The sequence below is a fragment of the Lonchura striata genome, chromosome 2 (assembly GCF_050655825.1).
Source record: "Lonchura striata isolate lonStrDom1 chromosome 2, ASM5065582v1, whole genome shotgun sequence".
NCBI classification, from domain to species: Eukaryota; Metazoa; Chordata; class Aves; order Passeriformes; family Estrildidae; genus Lonchura; species Lonchura striata.
In genome coordinates, this window is record NC_140704.1 from 19,605,276 (window position 1) to 19,623,721 (window position 18,446).

Genomic DNA, 18,446 nt, shown 5'->3' on the forward strand with positions numbered 1-18,446 from the left:
CATGTATCTATGATACTGGGAACAATCAAGCAAGCTGTAAAACAAGTATGGTCTGAAAACAGCAGTGGAGAAGTAGAACATACAAAATGCTTGCTGACAAGTGATGGGAATCAAAAATCAGGGGTTCAACATCAGAGCACCTAAACAAAATTAAGAACACAAGCTGGACCCAAGCTTGCAGTACAACACAGTATGAAATGGCAGAACTGTCAATCCTCAGGCACCTCAGCTGAGGTGGAGCATAATCCCTCCTCCTTTTGGACACTTTCTCAGGGTGCTTTCCAGGTGCATGGGGTGTGCTCAAGAGGCTGACAAAAGACAGTGGTAGTTTCTTTCCTCCATTCAATTACTCTAAGAAGAGTAATTTTGCAGGTTATTCTAGAAAAGGGCTCTGAATTGAATCAAAACAAGTGTTACCAACTCTGCAATCATTGTCCATGTAATTGTGCATGAAACAAAACAGGGGCTGAAAAAGCCAAGTATATTAAGTCAAAAAATAAATGGAAAAACAGCAAAACCAGATAAAGACCAACAAGCCTTCACACAAAGCACGGTAGATTTTTTTTCTTTTTGGTAATGTAGTAACTCAAACTCAATGCCCTCGTTACATTCTGTGGCACATTATACTTGGGTCTGATGCAATTTCACCATGTACCCAAAGGTTGTTAAAGTGAAGCACATTACTGATGACCTGTGGTGCATGGGGACACGTGGAACAGACTTTCATAACAAAACTGCTTCTCATCTCAAGGAAATACTTGCTGACCTAGGTAAGAAATTGTTAGGACAAATTACTACTGTTATTATATCATTTGTGCATTGGAAAGATAGAAATTTCTCCAACAGCTTACAGAAAATTTTTGGGAAGGATAAATTCACTAACATTAGCAAAACTGAAAGCAATTATGTTATTGTTTAGTGTGATATTTGATAGGGAAAAGAACCCTTTGGGTTTCTGTGGCTGAATGTAAACATGAAAAGCTGTGTACTTCTACAGTCTACAACTGTACATTTCAGTTATTAGTCTTGCAGAGTTTACATAATAAACTAAAAACCATTGCATCACACATTCTTAATTCATAAAAAAACATTAAAAAGAACATGAATAGCAGACATAACAAAAAGTAAATGGAAACCAGAACTGATGACAATCTATAATGGTGATTCATACTAACCATTTTATTTGAGACTACAATTTAGATCACTGTATATATAAGTTTAAATAGGAATCAGTAATAAGTTGTGTTGATATTGAGGTCAGGTTTCTGCAATACACCAAATGCTAAACTTCTAGTCCATAAATACCTTCACTGCAAGTAGAACATAAATCTATTATCTTTACAGCACCTGCAATCTGAAAAATATGCTCTTTTAATTTTGTTGTCTCATGTATATCTTACTAACCAAGAAGCAACCTGAATGAGAAATATACTATAGAGTTAAAAAACAAAACCTCCAAACCCTGGATGATCAAGACAACTGTCCTTTTCAGCCATTCTCACCTTTCCTGTCATCAAATAAAATAAGTATTTTTACAAGATAAAATGGCCTGCTCTTACAGGGCTTACATAGCCAAATTGTCAACAGCAATAAGTCTCAATTAGAGATTAGTAGAAAGTTAATTTCCCACCCTCATCAAAATTTTGATCTTATTCAGATTAAAAGTGAATAGTTAATGCTTGCTGTAGGAAATTAAATTAAAAATATGTAAATACACAAACACATCAACTTCAAATTAAAGTGCTTTTCAATTTTGCTTATATATAATATAAAATTTTAAGTTAAAGATCCAAATGAAAATTTGAAATAAGATATTTTATCATCATCAAAACAACAATCTCAAAACTATTTGTTTTGTTACTTGCCACTGAAATACTTAACAACAGCATGTCAACTTTGACATAATTTTTCGATTTCAACTAGTTTTTTCTTTGAGTATTTTTTGACTAAACCTACATAACACCTGGTGGTATTGAACAGAATTCAGTTATATTGTACTAAGAGGATTTATAATGCTCACAGGTTTCAAAATACTACATTCATCCTCCTTATAATTTTATTTTCACCTCCACTACCTCTTCTGAAATGTAGCCTTTTCTGCTTCTCTCTTTTTAAAATCCCTCTTGACTAGGTCTGATCCATCAGCTGCTGAAAGTGTGCAAGTGAAGAGGAAGCAATCTCTCTGAAACACGCAGGAAGGGCAAGGATGGAGCAAGATGCAGGATGGGGCAAAAGAGGATGGACCCAAGAACTCTGAAATCTGTTCTGCCACAAAGAAGTTCCTAACAGAGAGCCTTGGGTTTCTGTCCTGGGGGAGCTGAGGTTGAATTGCAAATGCACACTGTTTTGCTTGCAAATTCAAACGGAGAGTCCTTTTAACCCACACAGGAAAGCAGAAATGTGCAGCTGGAGAATATCATGGAGCAATTACCACAGGAAAGACTCATGCCTGCTCCCAGTTCTCTATGGAGGCCAAGACTACATTCTCCAATGGATTTTTAGTTCAGCTGCTGACTCATAAAAGAAGAATCTGCATAGTGATGAACAAACCTTAACCCTTCAGAAAACACTGAATTTACAATGGATGATACTCGCCTTTTACAACTACGCCAGCAGCAACTCCTGTGAGAAGAAAAGATGCAATTATTCAGCAGAGATGCAGTTTGCAAATTATGACTAAAGGAGAAAAAAAAGGGTAATGCATGAACAGAAGAAAAAATTAAATACCATTCTAAGTGCTTATTACTGGGTAACCACTGCATCCTATTCTGCTACTAAATGCAGCTGAAACTTCCAAGAGAATGTGCCCTATGACAGCAGTTAAGGAAAGCTGCAGTAAATACAATAAATGGCATTGCATCCCTGAAACATAAGCAGCCCTTTGACACAGTTCAATTACATCTGTAAAGCAAAGGAATGGAGATCCTAGCATCAACTCTGACACAACATATATTTGAAACACTGCCAGAGAAAGGTTAAATGGAAAGGTTTATATATTCCCTTTGTGGAACTCTTCCTATTCATGTCAAGGATTGTTCACTGAACAAAATGGCATAAGTGATTCTGCCTAAAGACCAAAAAAGTCACTATGAGAATATCTTTAAAAAAAATCATCTGCTTATAATGGAACCTAGACAGCACTCATATTAAAAGGTAAAAGTTCTAAATAAGTAAGAACAAAATCTGATTTTAAAAGCTTTATTTCATGACATAAGAACACTAACTACAGAATTTTAAATGTCCTTAACTTGTCTACAGCCACAGAAGGTGTATGGTGAAATCACATTAAAGCCACGTACATCATTGGAAATCAGAGACAGAGGCCTCAAGCTAAGTGAGCACTGGAATTCATGCTTGTTATTTTATCTAGCTGCAGAGTTCACAGCAAGCCCCTGTGTACTTAAAGCTATCCACACAGAATTATTCCAGATAGCTGGGTGACACCTAGAAAGGTCACACTGTCCAGCCATTTGCTGCAAGGCAGGAACAGCTGCCTTTTTTGACGGAATGACATTTTGGACATATGTTTATCTAACCTGTTTCAGTGATGAAGAATACTCATAGATAATCTTTTCCTCTAGCCTTATCATATAGGAGTCTGCCTTACTGCAATTCCAGTCATTATTTGCTGCTGAAGACAAGTTCCTCCTCTGTGGAAGCCTTTTACACACCTTAAGATTGTTACCATGTCATCTCTTAGTTTTATTCTCTATAGCAATGTTCTTTCCTTTTTTTTTCTTCACATGACAGTCCTCAATTAGTCCATATATTTCTTGAAGTGCAGTGCTTGAAACTGAAGAAAATACAACTCTTGAGATCTTACCATGGCTGAGTAGAGCACAGGTGTCATTCTTGTGATGTCCTGTACCTACCTTCATATCAATCCTTACATTTCTTTGATGGATCACCCATCAAGATGCTACTTTTGAAACTGTGTTCAAGCACCATGCCTGACCCTGGATCTGGTCTCAGAACCTGCTCCATTTGCCAGTTTCAGAAGGTTGGGTCAAACCCAACCCAGAAACACACTCCAACATGCTGCCCTTTGGTTGAGGGACACGAACAGGTTACAAAAGCTCTTTCAAACCCAAACACTTAGCACAACTGATTGCTCAATGCTATCTGCAAGGAGTGCTAACTGAAGTTAAGTTTATTGTTTGGATGGAAAAAAAGAGAAGAGGAGAAAGGGGAGGAAGTGTTCCATGATGAGACACAGCACCCAGCACTCACAGACGTTACTTCAGGGCAATGTTTTATGCTCATTTGTGAGAAGCCACAACCAAAAACAATCCTCATGTGTACTTAGCATGGCCTCTCTGCATACTTCTCCATAGAAAGCAAACTCATTGGTTCTTCTTGTTCCTGCTGTGATTATGCAATTCTCCAGTTTAGTAAATACAGCATCTGCCAATTGCACCGCATTAACACTCCCAGCTCAGCCTTCATCAAACCTAAAAGTTGGATATCATTCCACACTGCTGGCAAGCTTGCAGCATTTCCTTGTACTGGATCGTAAATGCTCCCATCAAATTACCTTTGTTCCCTCTGTAGAGAGTCCTCAGGAGAGATATCTTAACCATGGCTGCCTTAAATTCCACTGGTATTCATTTTTCTTAGGAAGCATGAATCACACTGGGAATGCAAAATACCAGTGACCCCAGCTGTGTTCTCAGACTAACAGACTGCAGCCTTGGTAAGTTTTGAAACTGGGGATGTTACAGAGATTTCTTTTTTTCCAGGTCTTTTAGAGTTACAAGCAGCAGAACTGTGCAGTAATTCAGTCCAATGAAACCACGGTGACTTTTGTAAAAAGCAGGGTCAAATGAAGCTTTTATTTTTCATTTATTTTAATATGAAATTTTTATCACTTTAGTGGAGAAAAACCAGTAAGATTCAACAGAGCATGTGACAGCTGTATTTGGCATACTTCAAAGCAAAGCAACTTTCCAGGCAGAACTACATAGCAGTCCTGCAGGAAACACAAGTTTCAGGTCCAAAGCTCCATCTCCTGAGGTCTGTGTAGGTGTGGGAAACGGCAGCCCTGCTCCACCAAAATTTGCCAAAAAGTCCTTAATGAAAAATACTAAGGTCTGTCACTATTCTCTTCAGGAAGTCGCTCATCACCTAACATTATGCATTTCTTCATCTACCTCCTTCATGGTCTCAGGAGTCTCTTCCTTGAAAGGAAACAGCCCTCCTAAACTGCATATTTTTAGAAAAATCTGGTATTCAGTAAGGCATTAGATGTCACAAGATTTTGCTCTAAATGACCTGTATGTGTTGCTAATAAATTTTTTACCAGACAAAAAAACTATTCCAAATTATAAAGACCTTTCCTTCATTTGACTACATCTGTTTACAGTGTAGAGAGATAGTTCCCCTATTATTTATCAGCTCCAAGTTACATGTCAGCCAAACCTAACATCTGAGTCAAGTATTTGCTGGAGTTTAGGTGCCTGAATGAGGATATGAACTCTGAACAGGAATATTCGGAGCCAAACAAAAACACTTTTTCCCCAAGGGATTTTTAAACTTTCAATGAACTGAGTATTGATCTTACTGTGGAAATGAGTTTCTGTAAAACTGAATTTAAGACCTAAGTCAACCTCACTATAGTCTTAATTTACCCACTATTTACTAGCAGTATTTCAAACCAGTCTTTCAGAGGAAATGACAAAGACAAAAAGCACAAAAAAGAGGAAGAAGTAGGAAGAAAATTGAAAAAGGAGATGACTACTTTAGAGACAAAGCTTAGTAAAATATATATGATATGCAAATAGGATTTGCTCTCAAATGTCATTAGGATTCTCTAACCCAATAGTCCTTGTTTACATATCAAGTACAAAAAAAAACCCAAAACCAAAAACGAGCAAAAAAAACCCCAACAACTTAAATCTTAAATGCAAACAGAGAAAGTATACCTGATATACATTATCTAATCTTGTATTTCTTTTGCTACTTCTAAGATAAAAGCCAAAGGTCCTAAAGTACCATGATGACAGTTAGGCCTCAATTATGGATTTTTTTTTTAATAGAGTAAAATTTAGGCAATATCAAAATGTTACTATTTCAGAAGTAGATAAATGATAGGTAAACACTCCTTAATAGCAGTTTATCCTATAAAAATAATTTTAGCCCCCTTTGAATGCTGATGTCTAGAGACAGCAGAAGTCCAATGAATATAAATTATATCAGGATTCTGGAACATACTTTGACATATTGTAATAAAAATTACAATAGCAGGCTCCTAATTCTGACTGATGACAATTGCAAAAGAATGTAACACTTTCAAGACTTTGTGGCAGCACTTCAACAGTGAGCCCTCACTTACAGAACTGGAAGCCTTAATTGTTTTCTGAGCTTTCAAGAGGCTGTCTGTTTCACTTCACTTAATTAAATGTCATACTCAGTTTGGCTCCTGTAAAACACGCATACACACAAACCTCACGTTTAAGAACCTCCGTCCTGGATTTTTAGCATTTTTGTCATCAAAAGGGAAGTTCTGCATGGGCCCAGGGGTGGATGAATGGAGGGATGGATGGAGGGATGGAGGGAGGGATGGAGGGAGGGATGGAGGGAGGGATGGAGGGAGGGAAGGATGGAGGGAAGGATGGAGGGAAGGATGGAGGGAAGGATGGAGGGAGGGATGGAGGGAGGGATGGAGGGAGGGAGGGATGGAGGGAGGGATGGATGAAGGGAGGGAGGGAGGGAGGGAGGAATGGAAGGAAGGAAGGAGGGAAGGAGAGAGGGAGGGAGGGAGGGAGGGAGGGAAGACTGGATGGATGAAGGGAGGGAGGGAGGGAGGAATGGAAGGAAGGAGGGAGGGAGGGAGGAATGGAAGGAAGGAAGGAAGGAAGGAAGGAAGGAAGGAAGGAAGGAAGGAAGGAAGGAAGGAAGGAAGGAAGGAAGGAAGGAAGGAAGGAAGGAAGGAAGGAAGGAAGGAAGGAGGGAGGGAGGGAGGGAGGGAAGGAGGGAGGGAGGGAGGGAGGGAAGGAGGGATGGAGGAGCCGGGCCGTGCGCGGCCGCCGCTGCGCCCTCTGGCGGGGGCCGCGCCGCTCGGGCCAGCGCAGCCTGGCAAAGTCTGCGCGCAGAAACCCCCAGGGGCAGCCAGGTAAGTTCCGGCATGCCTAGAAAATTATTTCACTTGAATTGGTCCGACTTGATTTTCTGCGGCAGGGTAATTCAAACTAGCTGGCGAAAAAAAAACGCCTTTGCATTTTTTTTCCCATGTCTGCTGAAATCAGAGCGTATCCCTCTGGTAGCATCCTCAGAAATGCTCCCTGGCTCCAGCTCTGCCAGGGCTTACTGTATGTTTCCATTTCTTGATACTGTTATTCCATTCATTTTCAATAAGGGCTTTTGTTATTGACAAAAAGGTAAGAATTTGCAGCTAACCTCAAATATTTATTCTTTAATTCTTTAAGGTTTTATCTGAGCTGATCCAAAGGGATACAGTAGATGCTAAATAAAGTAAAACTTTGAAACATCAGTTTTTTTCATTTTGACTCACAAAACTTGAAGTTGAATTTCTGGCTTTACATATTTTTTCTCTTCTCACTGATTAGACACAGTCTATCATTGCCTCCTTTTTTTTCTCAATAGCTACAGTATTACAAACAAACAAACAAAAAAGGAAATAAAATTCAGTTTTTGAAAATTCTATTTAATTATTACTGTAATTATGTAGTTTTTTTTAATCAAGAACTACAGAAAAGATACCAAAGTTATAAACATCTAGATGTCAAAACTGACTTCAGATTGCCCATCTTGCTGCTTGAAGAAAACAACTACTTGCTATATTTTCTTCAGAATGTATTAAATATCAAAATAATATTTGCCAGATTATAAACTCCTTCTTACTTCATATCACATTCAGGAAGACACAAGACATTATCAAATGATTTCTGAATAAGCAATCCACTGGTACACCTTCTATTTAACACCTCCTGGTACAGATATTGATGACTACTACAACTTAATAGCCTAAATGTGTGGCATTTATTTGCCCACTGATATATTATACTTCATTTAGTCATCTCTAATATCGTATTGGCTGGATACATTGGCTGAAAGATAATAAACTTTGGGAGCTCAGTCCACTACCACACAAGATTGCAATTCTCATTTTCTAATATCATCACTACATCTTTTTCCCCCCGTTATAACTAACATTAACAAATACCAGCATTTGTTGCCTATGGCCCTGGGTGTAGCAACAAGGGATTTGCAGCAGTACATGAAAACTCACCTCCTGGCTTTTCCCTTTGGCCCCAAGTGACATCTGAGCCCCAGCAACCTGCTGAGCTACCCCGTCGTTTAGCAATTCCAAAACTCAGTGGTAGGCCCCTGCCCGGGAAACTCCTGCTCTGTCTAGCGCATAATCTCACCGGACATTTAAAAAAACTACCCAGTCTCTTGTTCGGGTCAGTTACACAGTGACCACAAAAACTTTTCACACTTGTATCAAACCTGTAAGAAAAGGAGGAAAGGGCAGTTCTTTTTCACCAGGGAAGCCAGTAGTCATGTGCCATCTAATAATAATCTAGCTGGCATTTCGAATATACAGGCACAGCTTTTGAAAATACCTGTAAGCCAGAATCTGCTGCAGAAAGGTCCCCTGACACACAAACCCCATGACCTTCACCACTATCCACAAATGTGCCAGGATTTCCCTTAGCAGCTTTCCCCTCCACAGCACAGGAATGCAGGATACAGAAGGCTTTAGTGATCCAAAGGGAACCCCATGCTGTGGGAAACTGTGGTCCAAGAGAAAGCACTACAGGTGCTGTGTGTCACGCATTAACAGGTGTCTCCGAGAAGGACTGACAAGAGGACCCTGACACTTCACAAGCAAAGTTAGTCAACAGAGCCTCTCGCTCCTAACGAACAGGTCCCACAGCGCCTGGGGCTTCTTCCTTTATCTTTCTCCTTCTCTCAACCCCCAGTTTCCAGGGAAGGCTGCATGCTACTGCCTTCCGCGGGGGAGGAGAGTGCCCGCTAGCTCTCCCAGGCAGGATCTGCAGGGAAACTTTGCCATCCCTCCCCGGCTCGCTGCCGGGAGAGCTGGGGGCCCCCGGCGCGGGAGGGCGGGCGCGGGAGGCTGTCGGGGCGCCTCTCCCCGGGGCTCCGTGCCTCCCTTCCCGGCTCTCGAGTGAGCCCCTGACGTCTCGTACAGGGCTGGGAAGGAGGCTCCGGGGACCCCGCGGAGGGGCTGGGGAGGGGAACATCGCCGGCTCCCAGTGATCGCGGGGCAGATTCATTAGAGGAGGAAAGTCCCGAATTCTCATTAAAATAAGAAATGAAGTAATAGAGAGCTCTTTCCGGGGAAGCCGGGGTAGGGAAGGATGAGAAGCCGGGACCCCGGGCCTCTCTCGGGAGGAGGGGGAGCCAGCCCCGAACGGCGTTTGCCCTCTCCGGGTACGCAGAGCCCACCCCGCGGGGCTGCGGAGCCGGCGCGGCCCCGGCCGCGCTGCCCCGGGCTCCGCGGAGAACCCGGGCCGGCCCCGCCCGGCAGGTACCGGCCTCGCTTACCGCGGCTCTGCCTCGGCGTCTCCCCGCCGGCGAGCTGGCAGCGCTCGCTCAGGCACTGGAAAAGTAATAGAAATCCGGCGGCTAGTTTGCTTCTCCGCAGCCTCGCCATAGCACGGAGCCTGCCGAGACAACTCTCCGGGTGCGGGGTGCGCGCCGCTCCTCGTCGGTGGTGGGGAAGTCCGGGGGCGGCGGAGAGCAGCCCTAGCAGGCGCCGAGCCGCCCTGTCCTCGGAGCAGCGCTCATGCAGTGGGGCGGCACGGACGAGCCGCTGGGGCTGGAGGCGCTGGACCGGGTCTGGGGGGCGCTGGAAGGAGCTGGTGGGGGAGGCTCCGTCCCCCTAACTCGCGGCCGCGCCGCTCTCAGTCCAGCGGCATCACCGCTAGGGAAAACAAGCCCAGGCTCGCTGCGAAGTGCCAAACTCTTCCTTCCTCGCAGCCTGCTGATAGATTTTAGGAGAGCCACTGAGATCCTCCCTTCCTGGCTTGCCCCCACCCAGCTCCCTTCCCCCGCAGGGTGAGACAGGATGCCTGAGGGACGAAGCCTCTTCTCGCTGTACCGCTACCGACTAAACCCCTCCGAGGGAAGCCAGCGGGGAAAGGTTCCAGCCGGAGCCAGCGGACCGGCCCCGAGTACGGGGGGGAGCAGGACCCGGAGGGCGGGCGGATGCGCCGCGGGAGAGGATGTGCGGGCGGCGGGGAGGCAGGCGGGGACGGAGGAACAAGTTCTCTCTCTCTTTCGGGGCGGTTTCCGCGGCCGGCGGCGCTGGTGCGGGGCCGAGGGCAGCGGCGTGGGGCGGGCGCTCCCCCGGCCCGCAGCGCGCCCGCCGCGCAAGTGCGGGCAGGGGGCTCGCCTGGGGCCGGTCCCGCCGCCTGGCTCTGCCCCCCGCCCCCTCCGCAGAGCGCGGTGGGGCGCAGGCGCCGGGGCTTCCCCGCCGCTGCCGGCCGGGCCGCTCCGCGCGGCGGTCCCGGAGGCGCCGCCGGGCCGGGCACCTGGCCCCGGCACGGCTCCCGAGCGGGCCGGCTCGCTGCCCGAGCGCCGGCAGCCTCTGCTGCACGGCGAGGGCGGCGCGCAGACCCCCGGGCCCGGCCGGAGCTCCGCGGGACGGGGCGAGCCCGGCCCAACGCCGTCTGCTTGTTCAGAAGTTGCTGTGTAAACGTGCGGCAGTTCCGCGGGTGACAACTGCAATAATGCCCAAACCCCGCTGAATCCCGTTCCCCGCTCCCCCTCTTCCCCAGAATTTCCCTGGGTTTTCGGATAAAGCAGACTCACGTCACCCACACCCACACTCCTCCACCCCTTCCCTTTTATTTTCTGTTTTGTTTTTGGTTTTGTTTTGTTGTTTGTTTTTTTTTTTTTTTTTTCCCGCAAAGAGTTGTTTATGTACACTCATCACTTCAAAAGTGCAATGACTGGGAGGGTTCTCCCCTTCCAAAAAATTATCTTCATGCTTGATTAAACGCACCGTGAATAATGCCATTCCCTACATTAATCTGTGAACGACGGCACGGAGACAGAAGCGAGCAGAGGGCACATCAATCAAACGCAGACAAGCGAAAGGGGCACCGGGGACCGGGCGGCGGCTTTTTACCAGTTCAGCAAACTGTGGAGCTGGTAATCATCTGGGCAACATGTAGAGAACCATGAATGCACCAGCCTCTCAGCGCTTGCTACCAAATAATTAAATTAATTAGGGCGACAATTAAATTAATCAAATAAATAGGTCTACAGAATGTCAAACATAGCAGATAACTAGTACTTAATCACAAAGGAACAACCTGTAACTAGACCGTGTTTTTCTTTAATTTACTGCTGCTCCTGAGATTAAGAATTCATCAGGTCCATTGTAAGTGTCTTGTTCTTTAATCATTGATGTGTTTATGTGTAAATCAAAGCATTACACCCTTGGGTTTAAGAAGTATAAGCAGAAATTTTCTAAATGTTTTCAATGTATATTGGAATATGATACTGGAGGGTATTATCAATAAGGTTTATATTTGAGTTAATAGTGGGCCTTTCTAGTTTCAAGCTTCTTGCATATACCCTTAAACAAAACAAAGCAAAAAGCAGTCCAAGTATTGCTAAAAATAACTGCAAAAAATATATTCTATATTCTCTGTATAAGAGGAAATAATGCTTGATATTTTATGCATCAGGAATGAAATCCTGGCCTTGGTGAAATCTGTGGGGATTCAGGGAATGTTACTACCTTGTATACAAGGGGATCTGGATTATGCCACAGACTTTTGTGCAGGTTTGGTCAAGTTAGTAGTAAAGCTATTGCAGCTTCTTAAATAAAATGTAAGACAGAGGTTTCTTCATGTTATTGGAGTACATTTTTCCTTGACAGTGGTCAGGTTGCTCAGATTACCCAAAGTATTGATGAAGTTGCTGAGAGGATTGTTGAGCTTTTGGCCTTTACTGGAAGGGATAGGGAGATAATCTTAAAGAAGAGCTGACCACTCTTTTAGCTGTTTTTCACTAAAACTATTAGCTGAGAACAAGAACAATAAGGTCTGTAAAACCTTCACAATCTGTTTTCATCTTCTTTTAGCCTTATTTTAAAATAATAATAAAGAGGAGATTATTTTAAAGTTATAGTGCATCTTAAAATAAAAAATATTTGAATGATTTGAGAAAAAAGTTTACATGTTGCTAAAATAAATAATAATTTGTCAAGCCCCTCATGTGTAGTATAGAGAAGCCTAAATGAGGACAAATTATATTTTTTTCATTTGTTCTTTCCTTCTCCGTCCTATAGTTTCAGATTTAAATTCTTCATAGATACACTACAAAAACTGCATGCTGAAGAAAGGAAGGATTACCAAGAGACAGCTGAAGTGTGCAGTTGCAGATAAAAGTGTCAGCAACATACTGGGTCCCACAGTCCTGATATTTTGTGTTGTGTGTAGTTGTGGGACAGTTTTGCAGTTTGCCTGCTGCAAGGTTAGCACAGAGTCACAGCATTCAATACATCTTTTTCTCCACAAAGAAAAACAAACTGCATCTTCCAAATAAGGCTGTATCCATTGTATTTGTGCTACAAAACATAATTAGAACATAGCTTATCTTGGTATAATTGTGTGTAAAAGTACAGGCAAGACTTTTTATTGCACTGAGAAAAAGCCTGAGATGAAAATTACTAATCAATCTTATAGTGATTAATGTCAATATGTCATTGCTAGAAAGGCATTCATAACACAAAAGTTTATGCATTTGTTGTTACTTCTAAAGCATAAGTAGAACTGAAAGAGCAACTTCTTGAAGGCTATCTGAAGTGATGAGCTGTTTTTTCTTGGAACACAGTGTCTGTGATAAGTTTTCATTACTCTTATGTGCTTTTACCATCACCAGCCTTGCACATTATCTCTCCTCTCTTAGGTATATATCTTGCAGTGCCGTAAACAGCAGTGGTTCCATAGAAATCAATGAGAATTTTCACTAGTCAAGATTATGGCATTATAATTTCTTTTCCTGTGTAATCCACCCCTGCTTATAGCATCAATCACTCAGGGAAAAACTCAGGGAAAAAAGGTGGGAACATTCTCTCTGTTCATTGTGTTCTACTGTCATACTGCTTGCAAGTGCCTGCTTTCATGTATTCATATAAGAATTTGCTTAATTTTTTTATTTTTTTTTTTTTTTTTTTTTTTGTATCAACATAGACTTTTCTACCTACACTATTTCTGGCCTTATTGCATTACTGATTCTGACAAAACAGAGTTTTTAACATTTCTTTGTCTATTTTAACATGTTTCTAGCTATTCTGCTTTGATAGATATAAGAGGAGCACTTCTCAACTGCACTCCAGTGCTAGCCTGGATCAATAACTGCTTTTGTATTTGAGGATTCATGGAAGGATATCTTTGCTTAATTTGGGAAAAAGAAACTGGTATAAATAGTTGCAGCATTCCTGAGAGAGAGAATATCTGTATTCTTTTCCAAGAAGAAAAATCAGAGTTTTTCTGTTTGTTGAATTTGCACTTGCTGTTTTTCTGCAAAGGATTGTATCTGCATATTAATAGACAGACTACAACCATCAGTATTTTCTGCTGTAACTGAGTGGTGTCTATCAAATAACCTACTTTCCCAACTGCAGAGAGAAAAAGATCTAGTTAATTAATACTGGAGCCATCAATAATACTTGATCTGCCAGGAGTAGTCCCCACAGGGACAAAATGGATTATGGGACCCTTATGGAGCAGGTAGTCCACAGCTTGATGTTATGAGTATTGCACATTGAAGCTGCACATGGCCTTTAATCCCTGGGGGTGAGTTTGCCACTGAGATTCACCTCCCTCCTTTTGGAGCTCTGTGCTGGTTAGGGCTCAAGATGGTGATTTGTGTAGCTTTTGGGAATTTGGCTGAGGCATTAGGCTTAGTATTGTCAAAAGGAGGTGTTAGAGCTGTGAACTTCAAGTGCTGCCCAGCTGGCAGCCGCCTTTGATTTTGCCAGTTCAAAGGAGGAGCACAGCATTTTAGTTGAATCAGTAAAGGGCACTGCAAGACTCAGATGTTAAGCATGAGGCAGAGGCAGCTTCCTTGTTAAATAGGGAAATACAGCAGCTTTCCAGAGAAGCTGCACTTTTAAACGAGACTTTGCTTCTTTCCCTTTTCCTCTAGCTGGGAGAGCCTTGAGTCTCACCACTCAGCTTTATTTTCTGGGAAAAACACTGAGGTTCCCTTTCTGGTTAAGTCACATCCAGTAGGCGTCTGCGAGTGACTCTCTGCGAGTTGCTATACGAAAATACATGAGTTTGCATAATTATGCCTAATTAGAATCTGTCCATAGTGTGGCTCTTAAGAGCTGTGTGGTTAATGCCAGTTCAGCTTTATTCAGCAGAGCTGTTTGCTTATCTCTAGGACAGCAGGACTGCAAACCTCCCACAGAAGGCACTGCCTTTCCCCTCTGCCACAATGCATGGTTAGGGAGAGTTTTTTTGGGGTAAAGAGAGTTCAGATTCATGGAGTGGTAGACACTTTATGATGTGGAAAGTAGAATTCAGTCTCATTATCTCACACTCTGATAAAGTGGTTCACTGGAAATTTGAGGAGGGGAAAAATTAAAGAGACATTTCAGCAAGCAAGGCAGCATGAAAAAAATAATAGAGTTTGAGGTTAAACAAAAAGTTTTATCCAAAACAGTTTTGATATTTATTTGAACTCTGAAAGAAGAATGGAATCAGTTTTGAAATGGAACATACTTCCAGAATGAGAAACCAAAAAGTTCCAGCTAAAGATCAATTATTTGAACTCAAGATGCTTCAAACTTACTCTTTTAATGAATCTGCCTTTGCAACAGCACTGACACAGGGAAATGCTGCACCAAGCAATGCCTTTGCCTGCTTGTGATCAGGAGCTATGAGGATGTTACTCAACTTTGAAAGCCACAAGGCAGCAAATCCCAAAACAGGGCCATTCCTGCACCTCTGGAAAAGGCTGTGATTGTGACCCTTACTTGAGTTATGTCCACTACAGTGATAGCTATGTGCCCAGGACTGCAGGAACTAGAAAGTTTCCTGAGTGCTTCTGGAAGAGCCAAGTTTAAGAGAGAACTTAATATTTCAGTTTAGCACTGGTCAGCAGGCTACAGTAAATGCATAAGAGAACTGAAAGAAGCTAATGGGTGGCACAGAAGAGAAAGCAAGTGTGGAAATTAAAGTGAGAGAAGAAAAACCAATTTTGTCAGTGACATTTCTCTATGCCTGTGATGAAAACCTTATTTATATATGGATATATATAAATATATATAGGCAGACTTTTGTGTGATGAACCTTACATGCACAGGTCCCAAGCCTTTTTCATGGATGGCTACAGGGAAAGTGGAAATGGTGGCAGAGCAAGTCATTAGTTCATTTAGCCATGTTAGTGGTGTACAGGATAATATATGGAAAGAACACATTTCTTGGTGGACATGGTGGTACTAGTAGTCACTGAAGTAGTCAAAAAAACTATGAACAAAAATTTTCAGCTGCAATTAGAACCAAATCAACCTCAAACATAGTTTTTCAGTGACCACATTTTCCAAGAAGGCAATCTTTACTAGAATCTGCAGAAGTATGCCAAGCTATTCTTCACTAAGCCCTTTCTTATTCATGATCTGGAGCTCGTAGGAGGGCCTGAGCAATTACTATGGCCCATACAGTTGTGAGTTAACATTTTTAATCATTTGAGACCAAAGAAAGAAATCTGCTGCTGAGCACAGCAGGGGAAGGCAGACTGGGTTTAGGAATGGTGTTTAAAAAAGTAATTGGTTTGGGATTAGGTTTTAGGTCAGGAAGCCTAGCAAACTTTAAAGCTAGAATGATCTTTACAAGTGCTTAGCTGAGACAACTGACCCAGGAGTAGCTGTGACACTGACCTGTAGAAGGTCAATGCCTGGTGTTAGTGATGGTTGTGGGGGTGGGGGAAAGGGACAGCTGCAACAAGTAGCCAAAGTTTGGGAGTTAAGTATTGAAAACATCTACCACATTTGTGTGCAGTGGCCCCAGCAGCATAACAATCTGCTGCACATCCAGCAGCTTGTTGCCCATTTATCTTTCCAGACTTGATTGCACATGAAACCACAGCACAGATTTCTCAAGCAGTTTTTGCTCAGGAAGACCTCTGTTGCTTGGTTTGCCCCAGCTTGGTCCATTATGGGCATCAAGACTGCAATATGTCTAAAATGTAGCTCAGATATGATGCTTTTTCTTCAATTCAGTGCTTGAAAGAAATAATACAATTGAACCACTGGCTCCCTTAAATGTGAGGACTAAGTAGCACAGAACTTTGGCTTCCTCCCTGCTGTATGGGCTGATGTCTCTAGGCACAGCTGTCGTATCTGATGAGCCATAAACCCTGAAACCTGCTTCTGAAGAGTGCCAGCATCCCCAGCACAGAGATTCCAGGACCACACTGAGGTAGGCAAGCAGGAAACTGGCCAGTTAAACTGACCACAGAGGCCACAGCCTGTGCAGCAGGGAATGGAGTGTGCCAGAAACATGCTTTTTAACAGTGTTTCCATTGAACTGAGCTGAATCACATTCAATACAGAGCTGATCTGGCTATGAAGAAATAAGAAATACAATTACTTAGAAGCTGTGTTGTCTTAGTTTCACCTTAGCATATTTCCTGTATGTTGTGATGGATCTTAAAATATACTGTCAACATTCAGTATGTCAGAATGCACAACTGATGTGCAAAATGGCACTGTTACTTGTGCTCATAGCAGGCTTAAGGAAGGGATATATCTTCAAATAAAAGTATAACATAGCAAGTTTGCTTCAGTTCAGCCACTGTGGTAATACTTCCTTTGCCAGGGAAATCTTTAAGAAGGGAAGAACTCTCCAGAAGCAGTTGGATGCTAAAGCAGATGAATGTCTTATTTTATCTTGTTTTGAAGTGGTTCTTTATTCGTTATCACAGGTTCAAAAGGTTTCTGTAGTGATTCCTGTCTCCAAGAAACACAAGAATTATTCAGTCAAAGGTAGGCATACACATCTGCCAGGCAACAGGCTTCCCCCAAGCAGTAAGTTCTGCTCTCTGAGAGCTGCCACCCCTCTCTCCAGTAAGACTTCCCTGTAATCTGCCCCTGTATGTTGCTCCAAACTACCCTTGAACACCTTAACTGCTATATAAACATTAAGATATTATTTTTTTTCTTGGTTCCACATGCACCACGGAGCCTGGCTGTGCGCCTAATGAGAAATGGTAAGCAACTGTCCAGTGAAGGGTAGCACTTATGTGATGATTTTTCATGTCAGAAATCCAACCCAGATAAGTGTTTATTGTGAGACTTTGATCTCAAAGATTTAGCTCTCCCTGCAGAGCAAAAGCAGATGCTTGGTAAGCTCTAGCTGTAGTCCTGACAACCCTTTCAAATGTCTAGACAGTGGAAAGAGATGATTACATCCTCTTTTAAACTCAACTGCAACAATTCAGCACACTTACCATGTTTACTTCAGGAGGAACCTATTTACTCTGCTTTGTTTCATGACACTGCAAGTATCTCACACTACTGAAAGATGCAGGATGATAAAGTGGTCAGGATAAAAACCTGCTTTCATTAACAGTAATAAATCTGACAGATGTACTAGGTCACATATGGTGCTTATATAGACTTTAGTATTGACCTAGAGATTTAGGAGTTTGATAACATGCATTTGCAGCTCATGCTTATTATTTAAGTCTTTAAAATGTTAACACTTAGAGAAAGCCTATTTAATTAATGCTCATTGAAGAACACCTTAAATCCCAGAGACAAGGCTGGGAAATGTCCAACATTGCTGATTTACTTTATGCCATGTATTGAACAGGGGATGAGAAAACAGTTATCATAGTCATAATGGATGAAGTGCAATCTTAGGCTTACAAGACAATAGGAGAAGGGATTTGAAAAGAACAGGGAAGGAGATTTCACCTTGGTCAGCATCCTCAAAACAGATATCAATTCAGCAGTTTCTCCAAGCAAAGCCAGCCATGGAAACCAGAGATGTTGAAATGCCAAATCTGCCTCTCGTCAACCACATCACTGAAGCAGGTATGGAAAAAATTTCTGGTAATGTGATTCAGGACTGTATTAGGTGCTTTCCAGTTTTGTAATTAAGAACCTAAAACTTTTCCCTTTGTACAGTAAAACTTCTGATTTTCTTGTTAATCTGTTGTGGAGTTTGAAATTATCTCAGGTGGTTCTGATAAATCAGAAGTACTTTTCCCTCTGAGAAGCCTAAAAAGATGGTATTGCCAACACAGAATCACAGAACAAACTCTTTGAATGCTAGAGAACTCAGAAAATTTATCTAGTTCAATAGAAATTTTTTTACAAAGTTCTAAGTAAATATAAACTATAAATATATTAAACCTTTGTCCAAGCTGTTGATATCTTCAGAAAAATCAACACCATGGTATTCTTCTTTATTCTTATAGTCAATTGTCCA

General features: G+C 42.4%; 1 protein-coding gene across 2 annotated transcripts in view; it reads right to left on the reverse strand.

The window, feature by feature from the left end:
* The window catches only part of PLXDC2 (plexin domain containing 2), a 247,918-nt gene extending 237,547 nt beyond the window's left edge, over window positions 1-10,371 (reverse strand). Inside the window, exon 1 of one of the 2 annotated variants that reach the window (XM_021530357.4) lies at window positions 9,532-10,371. In XM_021530357.4, the coding sequence (XP_021386032.3) occupies window positions 9,532-9,640 (109 nt within the window). In that variant the 5' untranslated portion in view covers window positions 9,641-10,371. The remainder of the gene's footprint in view (window positions 1-9,531) is intronic. The other variant, XM_085565860.1, reaches the window with a different exon arrangement.
* Between the last annotated feature and the right edge of the window lie 8,075 nt (window positions 10,372-18,446).